Source organism: Podarcis filfolensis (assembly GCF_964270895.1).
Source record: "Podarcis filfolensis genome assembly, chromosome: 7".
Lineage (NCBI taxonomy): Eukaryota > Metazoa > Chordata > Lepidosauria > Squamata > Lacertidae > Podarcis > Podarcis filfolensis.
The window spans coordinates 47,094,374-47,113,540 of NC_139603.1; the positions used below are offsets into that span (position 1 = coordinate 47,094,374).

A 19,167-nucleotide genomic window follows, 5' to 3' on the forward strand; every position below is an offset into this window, starting at 1 on the left:
CAGAACTCGGATCACCACAAGATGATTATGGGGTGTATAGGCTCCAATGTGATTGCAAACATTTACTAGTATTAAATACTGAGGATTTAATGGTATATAAATAATAGGGGTATGGATTAATTGAAACTAATTGATATCCAACTCTCCATGTTAAATAGATAGAATTCTAATTGGGTCTAAAGAGCAAAAAAAGAGGAAGACAAGTTTTTTGACAAGTATGCCACAAATCCATGTATACAATATATATATTCTAACATGCGCTGCGGTATATGTGTCGAGGAAGCAAGAGTCTAAAGTTTATATTCTGTCATAAAAGTTCTCAGGGAGGATCCTAATACTCAAAAAAATATTAAACTGGCAGTAGAAATCCTAAATTTTGTTTCAAGAACAAAACTATAATTCTACTAATACACATCCCTTGTGCTAGTGATACAGAAGCACTGGATCCTGCCTTGTGTCTAGGTAGGAAGGGGGTAGCCTTGCTCATGTTTGCTATGGAAAGAGAAAAGGCTAACTAAACCTTAAGTGTTTTATCAAAAAAATTGTACACTGATAAGGATAATCCTGTCTTTTACAAATGTTACACACAGTAACGGAGGTGCTAAGAGGTTGAGGAAGGTACAGCGAGAGGATCAAATTTAACTGCCAGACACCTAATTGTAACCTGAATTTTGTTTTCCTGAAATGGAGGCACGAGCTGGTGGAAAGTTATCCATATTCTCTCCTCTCTTCACGTACATACCCTTTAACCCAGGCGACATGAGATAGACCTCACTCTTACATATACAAAGAAATGCAAATTCATGCAGCACATGTGCATGGGACAAAGCAACACACTGACAAAATGCAGAGTCTTGGTCAAGGTTCCTCACCTGTGTTGAGTTAGAAGGCCTTGGGACTATCCTCCATAACAACACACTTCCAGGTATAACACACACACTTTCACAATCTGGCAAGGGCATCTCATCTGGTTCATCAGAACTGCCCATCTATAAGAAGAAAGTAAAATGAAAAACAAGAACCTGCAAACTAGCTCTAGTAGTTAAAAGAGGCAGCAGAATTAGGCACAGATGGAATATATATATCATATATCTATATATATCATCTATATACAGTGGTACCTCGGGTTAGATACGCTTCAGGTTACATATGCTTCAGGTTACAGACTTGGCTAACCCAGAAATAGTACCTCGGGTTAAGAACTTTGCTTCAGGATGAGAACAGAAATCGGGCAGCAGCAGCGTGGCTGCAGCAGGAGGTGCCATTAGCTAAAGTGGTGCTTCAGGTTAAGAACAGTTTCAGGTTAAGAACGGACTACTGGAATGAATTAAGTACTGAACCCGAGGTACCACTGTATATCTATATATATCTCCAACCTTTCAAAAAACAAATAGAGGTATTTACAGATACATGGTCAAAATGGAGACCATTTTGGACAACATGGGAGTTAACATTCAATAATTCCCAAATACTCTGCACAAGGAGAGGGAGGGAGAAATCAATCTCAGACATGTCACTTGTTTGAACCACCCTGGAACATTCATAGGCAATAAAGAATTCCATGTCAGCAGGTGAGTAAGATGGCAGGTGAGGGATGGAGCGATCTGTCCCCTACTCTGCTTGCCCACTTTCTTTCTGTGCTGGATGGAGAAGAAGGCATGCACTGCCCTCTGCAGCCAGCACTAAACCAAGTTGGCTGGTGAAGGAGGAATGGAGAGAAGGATTTGTTTCTTACTGATCTGCCTAATAAGGAGCTTAGCAGAATCACATTTCCTCTCCACAGGCTAGTAAGATACCTGGCCTTATATACAAGCCTGCATTAGAAAACGTATGCTTCAATGAAAAGGTGTTCTAGAAACACATGCTAGATTCGGAATAACCTAGTTTTTATTTTAGGATCTTAAGAAATGCAGCAAAACCAGCCTGCATACAGAATGCTACACTAAGATGAATGTTGTCAAAAGGTTCATGTGGATACTTTTCAGCCCCATTAAGGCACAAGTGAGCCATCTGTTGGCCACCTCCTACGGCGCAACACCACAAGCTTGAGGGGAGAGAGAGAACATGTATCCTACCCACTTACTGCTTTGGTCAGTCCATTGCCCCATTATGCAGCCCCTCACTACCCCCAAGGTAATGTGTCCTTCATCCCAAAACTGATGCCTAGTCCTCCGTTAAATAGTGATGATTTCCCAAAATGCTCCCCAGGTGGTCATACCATCCAGGCATCAACAAGACCTGCTTAAATAAGTTAACGCTTCATGTGCTTTCCAACTACACCCATAGTCCCAGTGGTGTAATAACCAACCAATCATGTAAATGACAGGGGCAAATATTAATGGTATAGGTACTATGGATATACTACTGAATTATCTCTTGACCTGCCCCGCTTGTGAACTTTTTGCTGACAGTTGGCAACAGAAAGCTGGACAAGAGGGTAACCTCTGACCCTCCAGAAGTTGCTGGACTACAATTCCCATCATCTCGGACCACTGGTCATTCTGGCTCTGACTGATGGGAATCGAATCCAACAACGTATGGAGGACAGCAGGCTCCCCACACACACCCTGAGACAAACCTTTGATCTGATCAAGTCAATTCCTTGGTGTGTTTTTTTATTTTAAAAAATTCCAGTTCATATGCAATTGGGGGCAGGGGAAATAAATGTGCAGACTGCCTGGGGGAAACAAAATAACTGTCTACATCTTTTATGTTTGAGTGTATGCAAATTTACAAAACCATAGATTGTTAAAAGGAAGAAATTGCCAGGGGCAAAGCTTTGTTGTGTTGTTTTCTTTTTCTCCCCTTCAACCATGCATGTCTCTTCCCTTTCCTGTTTCTTAATTGGCTTTTTAAACCTTCTTTACTGTTCTATGTCCTGTGCGCCAGCTTTATTGGATCTTAGTGTGAGATAAAGATTGTGGCCCAAGCTATTCAATTCTCCTTTTGAGCATGTGAAGCCAGAACTTTCTAGAAGGGACCTGGAAGTATCTCAGCTTCAAATCCTTGCCATTAATAAATCTGCTATTATCCAATTATCCAGTTCCATCTTCCTTGTAAACTCCACGTATCTACAAGCCAAAGCAAGGCTCCATATATTTAAGCATTTTGTATTTTGCACCACAGCAGCAGCCATCTTCTGCATAAACAGAGTTTGCTAGTAACACAAGAGGCATATACGAATGGTATGTTTTTCTTGTTTGCTCTTCCTGTCCTCCTGGGCCCTTCACAGGGCTGCCTCTCAAAGACTGCAGTAGATCTCTAGAGCCTTTCCATACTCCTGATAATAGGCAAAGTAAGCTGCGTTACAGGTAGCGATTCATGTGAATCACTACTGGAGCATTCTGAAATTATAAACATTAAGAGTGTACCAGAATTGGTATCTCACACACACAAGCTAAGGGAAAGATCCAACCAAAATTAAACATGTGCTAAAATGTCTCCCAACTTTAGTTGCAACAATCCCTATGTTTTGGTGAGTAAAAATTAGTTTATTTTCACTTTGAATAATTTGAAGGTCTTTAAAAAGGTATGAGCTCCTTCCATGGGGCTGATCAACCCAAGAGCAGGCGCCACAATTTGCAATTGTGTGTACAAAGCCACACACACACACACACCCCTTACAAAAAGAGAGAGAATCCCACAAACTTTTCATGGCAGCCTGCCTCTCCCGCACTTTGATGTTGTCTGCAAAAATCAATCCAAGGACAGGATACAACATCACCAATGTGATGAAGTTTAAAGAGCTTTTGTCTATTGAAAGCATTTTTTATATACCTCTGTAATTACAGGACTACAAGATGCTGCCATCTCCATAAAAACAAGAAATAGGCTTGCTTTGGACCATTAATCAAAGTTTAATCCACCATAGGTTATGATGCCAGGAACATATGTCAGACCTGAAAACACCTCCCCTAAAGGTGTTTACTGTAAAGATTCTGATTTAATAAATAATAATAATAATAATAATTATTATTATTATTATTTTATTTATGCCCTGCCCTTCTGGCTGGTTTTCCTCAGCCATTCTGGACGGCTCCCAACAGAGGACTAAAAACAGAATAAAACTTCGAACATTAAAAACTTCCCTAAACAGGGCTGCCTTCAGATGTCTTCTAAAAATCAGATAGTTGTTTATGTCGTTGACATTGATGGGAGGGTGTTCCACAGGATGGGCGCCACTACCGAGAAGGCCCTCTGCCTGGTTCCCCTGTAACCTCACCTCGAAGTGAGGGAACCCGAGTTCTTTGTTGCATATGAAGCAGGGAACTCTAGCTTAATACTGGTAAACTAGAACAGTACATTGGGATGTAACCTAGCTTATTTTCCTGGCTTGTTAACCAAGGGTAAGCCAGAGTTCCTTCTGCTTTGACATAACAGGAACCCTTAGCTTAATACATGCCAATGTGTGCCAAAGCTGGTGCAAATGAGTGAGAGGAGAGGGGAGTGAGAGAAGAGTGTTTTGGGCCCAATGTGCTTTCCTCGTTTTATAAACCATGGTTTATGGAGCTCTGCAAGATTGTCCAAACTGGGTCACATTGTGAACTAGGCATGCAAAGTCCAAAGGAGAAGAAAAAAATATTTTCAGGATTTTTAAAGCACTGAGGAAAACAGGATGGCTGCATAAATCCTTTCAAATCATGCACAATACCACCAGGTATTTAGATGAGGACATTTTTACTGCTGTTAGTTTTAAACACACATCACTGTTACCAAGTTATGTTTTAATATCAATACCTGCTTGTTGTTTTTCTTCTCTTCTGTGTTCTTCTTGTCATTCTTTTTGTAAGCTTCAAATGTTGCAAGATCAACGCTATACAAACACTCAGTCCATTTTCCATAGAGTGCACAAAGTTTCTTTTTGCTGTCAAAGAGCCCCCCACAAAACAAACAAATTAAGGAACAGCAGAAGTACTGACTAATTATAATATTCAGGTTCATACTCTTAACCACTGGCCTTCAATTGGTTGCTTGGGACTCAATACTGGGTCACAGCATGACCAAAGATAGGTTGCAACAGCATCTCTTACCACCATAGAAACAGATGGTAGAAAATTAAGAAATGGGTTCTCAGTGCATGTTTGAGTTTAAAGGTGGGTCCTTGATCTGAAAAGGCTGAATGAAGACTACGGCTCTAAACAGAAGTTAAGACAGTAAATGCTCAACTCACAGAAGCTAATGAACATCTAAGGTGTAGGGGACATTTTTCAGATCCAAAGGAAGCATTATTCTCTCACAAAATTGCATGCCACTGGTGAGCAGGGACAGAGACAAAAGAAGGAAACACAAAGAATGTGACTCTTGCCTTTGTACAGTGGGCTGCATTCTAACTATGCAGAAGTCAGAGGTTCATACACGAGTCTCTCTCCATCCAGGCAGGCAAGGGGCTTTATCACAGTTAAGACCACATTCTAGCCAGCCCAAAGCACTCAGGGAAATGGGAGCAGGGCCAGTGAGGGGGGTGACCTGAACAAACGTCTGAGGACAAGAGAGGTAGCCTGGAGGGCCAAATCTGCCCCCTAGGACCTGAGGCTTCTCATCCCTAGTTATGCAACATAATTTAGGCTAATAGCATTTCAGCATTTTTGTGAAAAATAAAAATGAATGATCTGCCATCTGCTTTAGAAATATAAGCAGAGAGGCTTGCTTACCTTTTATCCTGAATGTAACCTTCCACTTTGTGCAACTCCTTCCCAAAAAGGCCACAGGGCTTGAAGTTTAACATGCATTTTTCACCAGTTCTGTGGGGGCAGAAAATTAAATTTAACTCTCATAATTTACACTTTCACATCAAATACTGGCTAAGCCATTTAAAGTACTTCAAGCATGCAAGCTCTAGCTCCTGTAGCGTTCAACATAATATATGTACTATATCTGCCTTGGGTTTATGAGCTTTACTACTAAGGAGATACTCTGAAAGCGTTAAAGGAAAAAAGAAGCCCTGATCCAATATAAATTAAATACACTGGATCTCTGACCACTGCAAGAGTAACATAATACTCCCTTAAGCACTCTTTCTCCAGGAACATTTTGGATCTGAGTGATGCAGAGCAGTGCTATTCATGTTGACTGACAACACTGATTATGCTTTTAATGTTTTCTTATGCATTGGAATTAAGAGTGCATTTTATATCTGTTACAGTATGAGCATGCCACACTTTCAAGCTAAGTAGCAAGTTAAGACTTCCAGCTTACTTGTGATTGGTTATTTCCATATTCCCATACTGCTCAATCCAAAGCTTGCCCACAATAATATTATGCACACAGCATGTAGGATTTGTCCATGTGTATGCTTCATTATGTCTGAAAGGAAGCAAAGAGAATAGGCTCTTAGATTCACAAAACAAAAGTCATCAGAACATGCCTTTAGGTCAAAATCTTTCACGGTGCAAGGAAGCGTAAGCTGACGATTACTTTTCGCTCTCACAATTTTGTAGGCTTTAGCAAATCTTGGCCAGTCAGTCCTACCTTAACTCTCTCCCCATCTCCTGGCCAGATGAATCTAGGTTTCAGGCATGCACCATGAAAGTCACCTATCCTAAATTGACTTGGGAATCTCTCAAACACATTTAAGACAATCCCACAATAGCCAGTTCTTCTGCACAGGTTTCAAAGACAGGGACTTCAGCAGCTGACCTTGCCTAAGCTCAGTCACATACCATACTTACAGATGTAGCTCAGTCCACCTGAACTATGACAAGGAAAGAGCTCTGCCCATATCAGATGAGCACACCTATCCTCTGGTTCTCAAAGCTCTGACAGCCAGACGTGTGCAGTTTGCCTTCCTTCCTTTTACTTAGATACCATGCCTGCTTGGTTCCATCTACAATTGGGGAGGGAGTGTTCAGGTTTAAGGATAGAACAGTGGCTCCCCAAACGTTGTTTTTTTCACAGACCACTTGAAAATTGGTGAGCACCTTGGCTGAGTACTTAATGCTTTTTCCATCTGTCTTAGCAAATGTAATGCTTTATTAAAGATGCTGTATAATTTTCTAATTGTATTTGCATTGTTTTTTTAAAATTTCCTGTATATTGTATTTGATTTTAATCCATAGCATTTAAACTGTAATACAATCAAATACAATGTAAGAAATAAGAGAAGCAATTAAAATACAGTTAAAAATCAGCATTTAACATGATGGGCATGCTGTCTCCCAAGTTCCCCAACACAACACAGACCACCTGAACAACCACATTTTGGGAACCCCCAGTATACATTATACAACACTGCGGTTTACATGCCACTTGCTTTTTGCCTAAGGCAGCTAAAAAGGTATCACATAGATCAACTTACTCAAGAAGTTTCAAAGTTATTATCCCTTTGGGTTCTGCTTCAACACTCTTTCCCCAGAACTTTAGTTTAGGATAAATAGAACCATGAAACACAAAGTCATTGCTCAGTCCTTCAGCATAAAAAGCACTGATTGGTGGGTGATGACTAACTTGCTCCGAGATGAGTCTGAATCCAAGGTCCTCTCTAAACATGGAAAGAAAGTGACAGTTGAGTGATATTTGCAGTTTCTCTACAAAAGGGGATAAAATGAGGCATTGCCACATCAGCTTTGTACATTAAAAAAGAATCAATGAACAAAATCTTAAATATCTGACATTAACTTTCAATTCTCAATGAGCCAGCCAGTTAAACTGCACTGTGAGTTTGTTACCTGACCAGTTCATACGTCTCTCCAAGTAATGGGTTGAATGGCTTTCCTGTACGTTCCCACTGAGAGGCAACAGCTGAGACAGCAAAGGCAGCTACACACTGTTGAAAAAGCAATTTGCACTCATATTTATGTTTGTTTAAAGCAGAAAATCGTACCAATTATTTTGTGTGGGTTTTTTTTAAAGCACTAACTCTCATAAAGAGGTAAGCATTCGAGTAGTTAAGTAGAATGAAAACATGTAACGAGGAAAAAGTCAATTACAACCACCCACTTTAAAAATAGAAAAACCAAAGAGTTAAGCAGTACTGCTTAATGCCAACCTAACAGCTCTGATATTCAATAGCCGGAGGCAAAATTACTTTTATTTCATGCACAACAATGTGCACAACAGTGTTTTAGATGTTGTCATAATAAGCAGCTCTCTTTATCTACCTGCATGAAAGAGTATGCAACATTCAGAGAACACCAGATGCATTTATTTTAAGTAGAGTACCTGCATTCTTTCGACCGGGTCCAAAAGCGAACTGGCCTTATGAATTAAGTATGTATGCTCCATATATTCTGTCAGTCGCTGTAGGAAACTCAGTGGCTCGTTAAAAATTACTGGCATAGTGATCTTCGACAGCTCCTAGCAGAGTGTTAAAAGCATTTATTAAAAATGTTTACATATACTATTGCGCATTGCCAACATTATGACTGGTATATGTCTTATCATAAAATACAGCTGGTACATATTGGGGAAGGTAGAGGGTGATATGAAGGGAAAGTGGGGGGCAGGAACCCTGTCTCCCTTTTAAACAAGAGCCCATACAGCATGCAACGGGTAGAGTACTGAAGTTGTATCAGGGAAACCTGGTTTCAAATTTCCACTAAGCCATGAAACTCACAAAACAATTCCTAGTCCCTCACTCACTCTAATCTACATCACAGGGTGGCTGCGATGATAAAATGGGCAAGGGAAAGGACCACCCTAAGCTTGAGAATATTACTAAACCACAAATCATGAAAAGAGTTGAAAGAAGGCTGATTTACAGTGAGCTGAAATTACACTTAGAAGGCATTAATGCAAAAGGGCCGGTATTAATTAAGCTGTAATTATTTCATTGTTAATTATTAATTACAATATTAATTATTAATCACAGCATTAATTTATAAAGTACCTAACAGGCACTGTATAAGAAATAAAAAACCTAACAAGCTTTACCTGCAGGCTACAAACCAGAATTGATTCCCCCAACTTAGTTTCTTCCAGATGTTTTGGACAAGAACTTGCATCATCCCTGACCATTGCTCATGCTGGCTGCAGCTGATAAAAGCTTGCCACACTTTTGTGACATTTGATTTTATATAAGACACACACCCATTTACTTCCGAAATGCATGCATACATCAGTCAGTCCTTAATTCTTTTATTCAAAAGCCAGGTTGGGGGGGAGGGATCAATAATCTATTACTACACATTTACTATAAAGACTATGATTAAGCTTTTTATTTGAAGCTATGTTTCACCTACCATTCCAATGCACTTTCTTAAGATGCTCCAAATACTGAAATCATTTCTGGAAAACATTGGAGAAGGCAAGCTTGTCCTAGATGGGGTGGGGGTGGGGGTGGGGTGGGGGCAAGAGACCAAGTTCATTAGACCTGAATAATATACTTCTAGTTTAAGTATTTGCAGAATGAAGAGTGTATGCAATACTGACAGAACAGAAACCTGTCTAACAACAGCCAACTGGTCTCCCAACCCTCAATTTTTCTATTCAAACAGGGCTCATGATACATCACTGATCACAAACCAGTTATGTACCTCAATATAAACCACCCAAATGTGCTGTGCTGCATAGTAGCAATAAAGATAATGCAACTTTGGTTGGGTAACCAATTCAGACAAACTGTTTTGTCACACAGGTAGTTGAGAAGATCTGTCCTCAATATAAAAGTATGAATAATTATACTAAATTTGGGTCTATGTAAGGCATTGTCATACATTTAATTAAGAACTACAGTACTTAAGGTTAAACAGCCCAGTATTCTGTATGAGTAACCACAGCTCAATTTGTAAAAGCAATTTTTAAAAAACAGGACTTTAAGAAAAGATGTGCACCTGTGTAAACATATTTCTGAAGCACGAGAGGTGGGTGGGTGACATCCCACTTAATTCTGGACACTTGGTAAAGGCATTAAGTGTGTTAAGGATCCTACCTTTGGGTGGGGGAAGCCTGTTCCATTTCTTTACTATGCAACTGCTTCCCCTAGTATCATACAATTCAGTTGAGTGATGAAGTTGACTAGATTAGACTAGAAGCTGTCTGTGATCCAGACAAATTCACACCTAAGGAAGACTGTTCTGAACGGTGGGATATTATCTGGATGGCTCTCTCTTACTTTGTCCCTGCCCCAAATATACATTAAGCTGCCTTTTTTTTTTTAAAGCTCAAAAACCAGTTCTAACAATGCCAAGAAAGAATGACTTTTCATGGTTGTCATCCAATGTGTTCCCGCAACAGTCACGCTAGAATGTAGATGGGTATTGCAGCAGGTGCTAGTCATGCCTCTGTAAGAATACCGTGAGAATTATTGCTTGAAGCAAAAAAGCCTACAAAACCAGTTTGACAAGAGCCCATAATGGAACAGGAAAAATGAACATGCATTATCACTGGAAGTAACTGTTCTACAATGCCACTGTCCAACTCCCTGAAAGATTATCCTTGTACAAAGCCTGTACTACAGCACCTTTTGGCACCAGATGCGTCTTCATTCCACCAACAACAGAAAATACAAATGTTTTTACACTTGTATTATATGTATTTTTTAAATCCCACCACCCACCACAACCACCAACTTAATTACAAGTGGTTAGCTTTTAATCCTACATCTTAATCAAACTCACTAGAAGGGCTATTAACCTATCTCACAGGGTTGTGAGATTAAAGTAAGCAAAAATATCTGGTAACCTGCCAAAAGCTCTTAAGGCAGGAAAACCTAACTTGTATTTATCCAGTTCTAATGGTGCAAAATACATTATTAATTTCTACACCAGGCCAACATAAACTCAGTGAATTCCCCCCAACCCCCCCCCCCAATAAAGCACTGTTAGCATGCAAGTCAGCATGAAAAATTGAATATTTTAAGGGAACAATTTTAAGCTAGGTGGCCTTTAATATACTTGTGCACCAAAGAGATGCTGTCTTTCCAAGCATAATTTGCTCTTTTTTTAGTCACCAGACCTGGGGAATCCCAGTCCAAATATGTTCCTTCTTCCAGTATTAAATAAGTGTGATTTTTGTTTTTTAAAGTAACACAAAACACAACCCTACAGGTGCACTTGCTTCGTGTTATGATTTTCCTCAAAAGAACACCAAAATGAATAATCTGTATATCACTAAAAACACTTGACATTTTGTAACCGGGTGTTTTACCCTTATAGTAAGAAACACAATTGGAGAAAATTGTTCTTCACTTTCCTGAGAACAGTCATCCTGGGAGTAGTGAGTTCAATCCTCATGCTATATGGAGACTGTTCAAAATAAATCTCTGCCTGCCATGAACAAAATCCTGTCCAAGTCTCTGAAAATAGTCCCTCTGAAAATTTCACAGTGTTGCTTCAACCTCCCTGAGCCCAACAGGAAGTCAGATGGCAGACTCCTGTCGTTGTAAAGTTGTTTTCCTGGATTTACTACCTATTTTGAATGTACTTCTCTACTCAACAAACTCTTTCCAAGGATCCACTAAACAGATCCAGCCTGGTGCACTGGACCCCCAGAGTCTTTCCTCTTTTATTTTCCCTCCTTAGAGGAGACATGTTTTTGTGGCATCCTGGGCCACACTTGGTAGGGAGAAGCCAAAAGCTGGGAAATCCACAAGGTTGCTTTGAACCTCCCCTTCAGATATTTTTCTGACTCGTATGGCACTTGTCAGCAGCAAGTGAGCTTCCCCAGTACCACAGCCTTTAGGAATTCCAAGGGCATCTCCACTAAGCAGGTCAGTCACTCAGCTCAAAGCCTTATAATTCACTCCCACAAGACTTGGGCCCTGCTTGTGGACTTCCCAAAGGCATTTGGTTGGAGACTGTGAGAACAGCATGCTGGACTAGATGGGTATCTGTGTCCTGATCCAGTGGGTTTTATTTTGTTAAGTCTTTAGCTTCCTTTCACAATGCATTCTTTTCCCCCTCTTCCCTCTAATTACGGTATTGCGAGCTTAGCCTTATTTCTGAGAATGCTGCCCAGTCAAGAAAGAGGTCAGCAACGTCTAACACTGACAGTTTTCTCCGGTATCATGAATGAGCAACTGTCTGTCCCTGTCTCTATGTTCTCTTTTTATATTAAATTATATTTTATTAGTTTTCCATACATTTATACCACATTAACAATTTACATTAAACTTTTCGGTTTTTTGACTTCCTTCGGCTTCTCTGCCAATCATTCAAATTCTAATTTTTTTAAATACACATTTCCAAATTTTAGTATTGCCTTTATACCTACCCCCTCTTATATTTTGCTTTTTTACAATATTTCTTATTCTGTTACAGAGCTTCTTTAAATGCCACTAACGTTATTCCGTTATCACTTATACATTCCCAGTATTCTGCTAATTTTCTCCAGTCCTCGATGAATTTTTGATCTCTGTCTCTATGTTCTCAAACTACACAGCTCAGTTCCTGCCTGTGTACACCACTAAGGATATGCATGTTCAAATATTAGTGTTTCATTATTTTGTAGCACAAGAGAAGGCAAGCCCACAGAAAGAGAAAGCAAATGCAGCGGAAAGTTGACAGAGAAGTTGGTTTTCTGTAACTTTCCATCAAGATTAATGCTAGATTGCACAAAACTGAAGGGGAAAGGAAACAACTGCACCCCAATAGTGAAGGTGGCTATTAAGCAAAACTTTGTGGGCGAGGAACACAATTGCATAGAAATAGAATAAAATGCTCTCAGCCACCATTCAAAATTTAATAGTAACATTATTTGGGAATACCATTCAATGCTTCCCATGTTACATGCTGCATTAGCCACATCTACACTACATATTTCAAAACCAGTTTACCCATCAGGGCTTTCCCCCAAAGAACTCTGTGAAGATACCCAAAGCAGTCCATGTCCCTTTATACAGCAATAGTTCAGGGCTCACTGGGTGGAAGCCATGAAGGTTAAAACAAGTTGACATTTAAAGTATAGACATAAATATCACTTGTGAAACAGTAATGTGCTTAAGTTATATTTAGGGGACTTCTCTATCTGCCCACCCCCACCCCCTTTAATAATTTTTACACCCCCACCCCCACCCCGGCTAAGCTAAGAGTACTATATCTGGGAAGGAAGTAGTGGTCCCTTCACAGGACAGGCCTGCATCCAGATAACATTTTGACTCCACTTGATGGGAGACAGGAAGGCCCCGTTATTAAGGCAAGTGCACAGTCCAGGATATCTGAAAAAGAATTCACAAGTGAGACAGAAGTCTTCAATTTCAGAAAAGAAAACACTTGCATGACTCTAAAGCTCCTTAACAATATGCCTCCCTATACTTCTTTGCAACTATCATCAGCAACCAGCATTTATTACTTACTCCAGTGAAAAAGATCAGTTAAAAAAAAAAAGATTGTCAGAATTGATTTCATCCAAATTAGTGCAAAAGGGCAGGAAAATGTTTTCTAGTTTTAGAACTGCTTTCTTCAGTTACTCATCAGGATAGAGGGCAAGGTTTATATTGTTTATTTTATACTAATCTTTACCCTGCCCTTCATCCAAAAAATGCCCCAGACCAGTTTACAGAGCAATACAAAACAATAGAGTCACCGCCCTCAGGGTTATAATTTAAAAAGACAGCACAATGGAGAAATGGTTCAGGAGGAATGAAGAAGTAAGACGATTTGGTTCAAGTTCTTAGTGTCAAGTTCTCTTAACAAACAGCTGGGGTAGAAAAATCCGAAGAGAGGCAGTCACTGGCCTCTCAGTTGCAGTGATGAAGCGAGAGGCCCTTCCCTGCTACCGCTTGATGTAATGGCTGCCACCAGGTTGCAATGGTGAGAAAGAGGAACATGATTTCTCAGCTTAATAGATTTTTAATTCTATGAAATATTTTGCTTTATTTCACAGTACTACATTTTGCATTCCTTATGCTATATGCCCTAAACGGCATGGTATTTGTTTACTCACCAAAGCAGCTAACTATGGGCCTACCAATTTCAATAGAGTTTCAGTGAATAAAGAGGGAAGCGTTATACTAAGGAAGTGTGTGTTCTGTCTCAATAAATGCATTCCTTGCACAGGTTATTTGCAGAAGACAAGCTGACACTAGTGTTTAACTTAAACAATGCTTTTTTTATTTAAAAAACATTGTACCACTTTTACTGCTGCAATTCTGAAGGGGTACATGTGTATGTCTGAGTAACGCTTCTAGCAGTTTTTGTAGCGAATGCTTGGTTTATTTTACAACAGTAAAAAGACCGGCATTTTCATGGCAATAAAAATAAAGGCATAACCTTCAAAAACTGGCCGGGTAAATGTTCCAGTAAGTCAAAAAAAGAAAAAAGAAAAGGGAAAAAAAGAACAGTAGATAAGTTGAAGAAGCCCATGGAACTTGACCAAAATGGATCTGGAGCACATCCTGGCATAGTGACCTAAAAAACTGATCTACGAGTCCCCAGTAATGGGATTGCCTCAGTCAGGAACCCAAGAGATGGCTTTAGCCAAGCCACACTCTCAGCCTCCACTTGCCATATGGGTACAATAGTTACCTACCTTACAGTATTGTTTTAGCGATGACAGCAGGGTATGCTATGTGAAAGCACTTTTCGCTAGCATCATCATCTCATTATTACGGAACTCATGTAGGACCTACAACAAAGTGTTGTTGTGTGGAATGCTCCTGTTCAGGGTTCCAGCCAGACATGCCCAGGACTTCCCAGGATACGCCAATTTCACCACCATCCTGGTTTTCCATTTCCCTTCCTTCAACTGTCAGCCAGAGTTCTGTGGTCACTGATATTCTCAGTTTTCACTGGGCAGCTCTTGGCATTTGCCCCTCTTAAGGCTCCCCCCCAAAAAAAACCATTCTGCAAACATTGGGGTTTCTTTTCCCTGCCTCCCATCTGCTCCCAGGCATGCTGAAACTTCCCTCTTGCACGCTGATGGTGCTATTTTGGCTAGATAAGGATCAGTACTCTGAGAATTGAGTTCACTATTAATGTATAGAATGTACAGAAGAGAACATGCCCAAGAGTCAGGAACTTTGAATGAAAATTCCAGTCTGATCTACTAAGTCTCATAAAAGCCATATTTACAGTTTACATCCAGTTTCACTATGCTATACCAATGGGTTGCATGCCTTAAATAACATGATTAGTACAAGCTGCATATGGTTTGTATCAAATGGCAAATATTCTTTTCTGCTTCAGATCATGTACTCTTTCAACGTTAGTTATGTATTGTCAACAATGAAAAATTCCAAGAGTTTGAGCATGCCAATTATCTCAAGCAACTGATAGCAAATGCCTAAGTTTAGGACCAGGGACACAGAAAAACAAGCAACAAAACACATTCTTTGTACATGAAGCTGGCTTTAGCTCTCCTTTCACCTATTCTAGTTACTTCTCATATTCAAGGCTAAATTTTACAGGACAGTATTCTTTAATGTTTAAATTTGAATGATTCTGTGGTGCGGCTATATGGAGCTAGTTAAGCATCTACAAGGTACACCCCATTACATATCATGGAGGTCCCCAAACACATCTTCATAGACTGAACTTGTGGCCAGACTTCCCTCAAACTGTTTGGACTATTGTATCTCTTCCCCTCGCACCCCAGACCATCCAAGATAATCTTCTGGACTAGGTGGAAGGCATGGTACAACAACTATTTTATCTTCAGCAATGTTTGGAGCACTGTATGAAGACCAACCATGTATAGTTCCTTACCACCTTCCTCCCCGTTCTCCCCACTTCACAATCCCTTACCCCCAATCCAACCAAGAGTCAATAAACCAGCTTCGTGTCATTCAAGAAACTAACAGCATTTGAAGTGCTACAAATGGACTGAACTTCAGCATCTATTTAAGTCCCAAGACGAGGGGCAAGTAGCATCTCAATTCTGAAACTCTGAAGTTACTTGACTGTATAGTTTGTGTCGCTAGACACAGCCCTAAAAGCACAAAAATTAAGGCAGATGGGAGAGAGAGCAGTATATGGCCTTTATTTTGGCAGAGGCCAACACGTCACCTCCTGGTAGTACCAGCAAAGCACAGAATCTTTAACCAGAAGGGGTCCTCCTTCCTGTTGCAATCACAAAAAACGAAGTACAGTACAAGACCTCATTGGGAGTGAGAGCTGCAGCCAATTAGTAGCACTTCCTTCGGCATGCCACTTATTGCACATAGACACAAACAGCTGAGGAAATCAGTTAACATGCTTTTTTTTTGGTAGAACAGGAGTTGTTTCTACATTTACATACAGGTGGTTCCATTCCTGACCTGTGTGTGTAAGTGGAGTTTGCATAAGCCCACCCTGCCCCCATTCCACCCCACTTTGGGACCACTTCTGGGTTGGCAGCAATGAGTGTGTGCGTGATCACGTGTCAATCCGATGCACATAAAATGGTCACTGCCTGTACTTGGGCTAATGAACATTATTTACATGTCTGGCTCACTGATAAGCCCCCAGTTAGCCTTTGTATATTTGGGGCTTTTAAAATATTGTTTTTAAATATCATTATGGAAGTTTAAATCTTTTTGCTATTTGAAATCAGCACCCTAGAGTCATTAGCAACTTTTCTTACCACTTCTCTTTGCTGACACCAACGCTGAACCGGGATTATGCCAGTGTCAATGTGATTATGACAGAGTAACACGGCCAGAATTGCCCCTTCGATCTATTACACTTCAAAATGAACTTCCACTGAGGAAAACTGAGCAGCCAGTTTCTTGTTCCGTTTTAAAAATGAAATGGCACAGTAACAAGTGACAAACACACAGACAAAAAGACACTACTAGGCCTGTGCATGTGTTTAGTTATTTTCCCCCCATCCTTGTTTCAGAACTGCGCATAATGTAAGCCTAAGCATGAGAACCGAAAAGTGAACATGTCAGATGAAATGACAACTCATTCCCAAGACTAACTGGTTTGCTACGTTCTTAGCAGAAAAGTCACATGCCGCATGCAAAACATGTCCAATTCCAAACTTTGGCAGAATGTCTTTTCTGTATGTAATACAAACATCACTGCGGTTCTAGAATCATGACAGATATTTATTTACAATTTTTACCATAAAAGTATGTTCACCTTAGTGTTGTATCAAAGCTACATTTAAAATTACACATGCATTTCCTCCCCTTTGTATATATATATATATATATTTAGTTATAAATGCAAACATAAAACACTCAGACAAACCATGGTAAAACATTGCCCACATAAATGTATGTTACAACAGTAGTCACGGTATGACAAGAAAAGAAAACAGTACAAGAATCCCAAGACAACTGAACAGCTTCATCCCCTGAGGAAGTTTGCTCCAAGGCAAAATTTAGATTGGTTTTCCCACAGAGCTCTGAGAATCTGCATCAATATACAGTATTTGCAGACACCAATTCCCTAAATAGTGCCAGATGACAGGTCAGATATTGCAATATAGTTCAGAAAGAGATGTGAGCTGGAAAGTTAAAAAAGAATACACTCTAGCTGCATTTTTAAAACACTACCGAAAAGTCCATTGAAAAAACAGCAAAAGACATCATTATTGCTGAATAAGGGTATGGGGGCAAAATTATAGAGATGTGGGGAAAAAAATAGTGACCAAAAAGCCTAATGAGAGACATCTGTAGTGGAAAGAAGAGAAATGCCAGGGGACTGGGGAACAAATAAGAGCTTGGCGGCTCTTGTCACCTCTTGTTTACCATTTTGGCAATAGAGTTTTACAACAAGCATTGTGGAAAGCTGCCAAATTGCAGATTGTTTCCTATAGTTAGAGCTGCTTTGAGCTTATCTTTGCTGCCTAGCAAAAAATAATTTGATAAAGGACCTTAATCCTTCCTTTCTCCACGGAATGAACACTGTGCAAACTGCATTAACAGGACTATCTTATCTAACGTGAGAAGGGGCATGGGAGATGAAGTGGGGAGTGCTGGTTATTATTTATTAAACAGAGTTTAATCTGGGGTGTGTGTGGAATTTTGACTGCTTATTTGTTTAAATTTCATTGTGCCTAGAAATTCTGAAATATTTCTACAGTCCTACAACAATTGTGAGTGAAGACATGACAGGTTTCATTCTGCACACAAGCCATGGTGCCATTTTGCGGTGATCAGAATGCATTAAATTGAGCCAAGAGGCAAGCATGGAAATGTTGATACATATGAGAGTGAAACGTATTTAAACCGAACTCTCTCTCTTGAATTTGTCTTCAGCAAATAAAATAAGGTCACCATCTTTATGCCAAGCAACTAGTGATAGTGAAACAGTGGAAGTAAAAAATAAATGTGCACATATTAAATTCTCTCTGCATTGAAACCTGAGAAATAAGGTGCAGTGTTTGTTACATGTCACAGGGGATCTATTGTCCTCCTTTTACATGTAAAAAAGTTAAGAACAGATGAAGCAGAAGATGTGTGACATTTGTCTTCAATATGACCTCTTGCTTTTGATGTTTTTTGTTTGCAAAAACATATTGAAATATCTGGCCAATACTAGCATTTAATGAATGATAATGCAAAGGCGATCAAGTAACTGGAAACTTTTTTTAAAAAGCAGTAAGAGACCCACATTAAAAAAACATGAAGAAACAAGAGACCAGTATTGATGTCAGTGAGACAAATTTAAATGAGCCAGAAACATGCATTGTTAAGAATTCATGTATTTCATTTGCAGCATGGTGTAGTCACATCAATGTACCTCACTTTTTTAAAAAAATGTTAACAACAAAAAAGATGGTCTCATATTAATGAACTTCTGTTCCACCACTGTTCAAGGGGAAAGGCAGAAGTATCCCCAAGTATCTTTTATAGATACCACATTTGGGGGTTTTTTTTCTAGCACAGCAGTAAAGGTTGCAGCCTCTCTAGACAAAAATCCTACCTGTGTTTTTTGATGCCATTTGACAGAGTCTCTCCAGTTTTACAGGTCTTTTCTCCAGACATGTCAGACGTTATAGTGTCACTAGAATCCACGCTGTCTTCTAATGAGTAAGTTGTCACAGTTTCAAATCCACTCAATGATTTTTCGGATTCTGAATCTGTAAGACAGATGAACGCCAAATGAGACACACTTCAGGCTAGCCTTTCGCAGGCTAATGGACACCTCCTTTGCACAGCGTAATGAAACTTAAGTAGCCTATGGTGTACTGATGACAGCATTTGTCCAGTGAAAACTTAGTACAAGTAGAGACTGAGTCTCTGAAAGAACATGGGTGAGCAAATTGTTCAGCGCCAAGGATTATACAAAGATGGGAATGTGAGCAGGGACAGACAAGTACAGGGTACCAGCAAAACATCTTACCAACTCCTAAACTTAGGCC

General features: G+C 39.8%; 1 protein-coding gene across 11 annotated transcripts in view; it reads right to left on the reverse strand.

Annotated features, from left to right (window-relative positions):
* The window catches only part of OSBPL1A (oxysterol binding protein like 1A), a 149,705-nt gene that overhangs the window by 8,642 nt on the left and 121,896 nt on the right, over positions 1-19,167 (reverse strand). For all 11 annotated transcript variants that reach the window (XR_014550256.1, XM_083622880.1, XM_083622886.1 and 8 more), the window contains 9 exons: positions 18,729-18,885; positions 9,177-9,252; positions 8,158-8,292; positions 7,665-7,762; positions 7,295-7,477; positions 6,196-6,303; positions 5,652-5,741; positions 4,738-4,864; positions 873-989 (listed from right to left, as the gene is read on the reverse strand). Coding sequence is in view for 10 of the 11 variants with exons in the window: in XM_083622880.1 (XP_083479006.1) it covers positions 873-989; positions 4,738-4,864; positions 5,652-5,741; positions 6,196-6,303; positions 7,295-7,477; positions 7,665-7,762; positions 8,158-8,292; positions 9,177-9,252; positions 18,729-18,885 (1,091 nt within the window). In the remaining variant the exon portion in view is untranslated. The remainder of the gene's footprint in view (positions 1-872; positions 990-4,737; positions 4,865-5,651; positions 5,742-6,195; positions 6,304-7,294; positions 7,478-7,664; positions 7,763-8,157; positions 8,293-9,176; positions 9,253-18,728; positions 18,886-19,167) is intronic.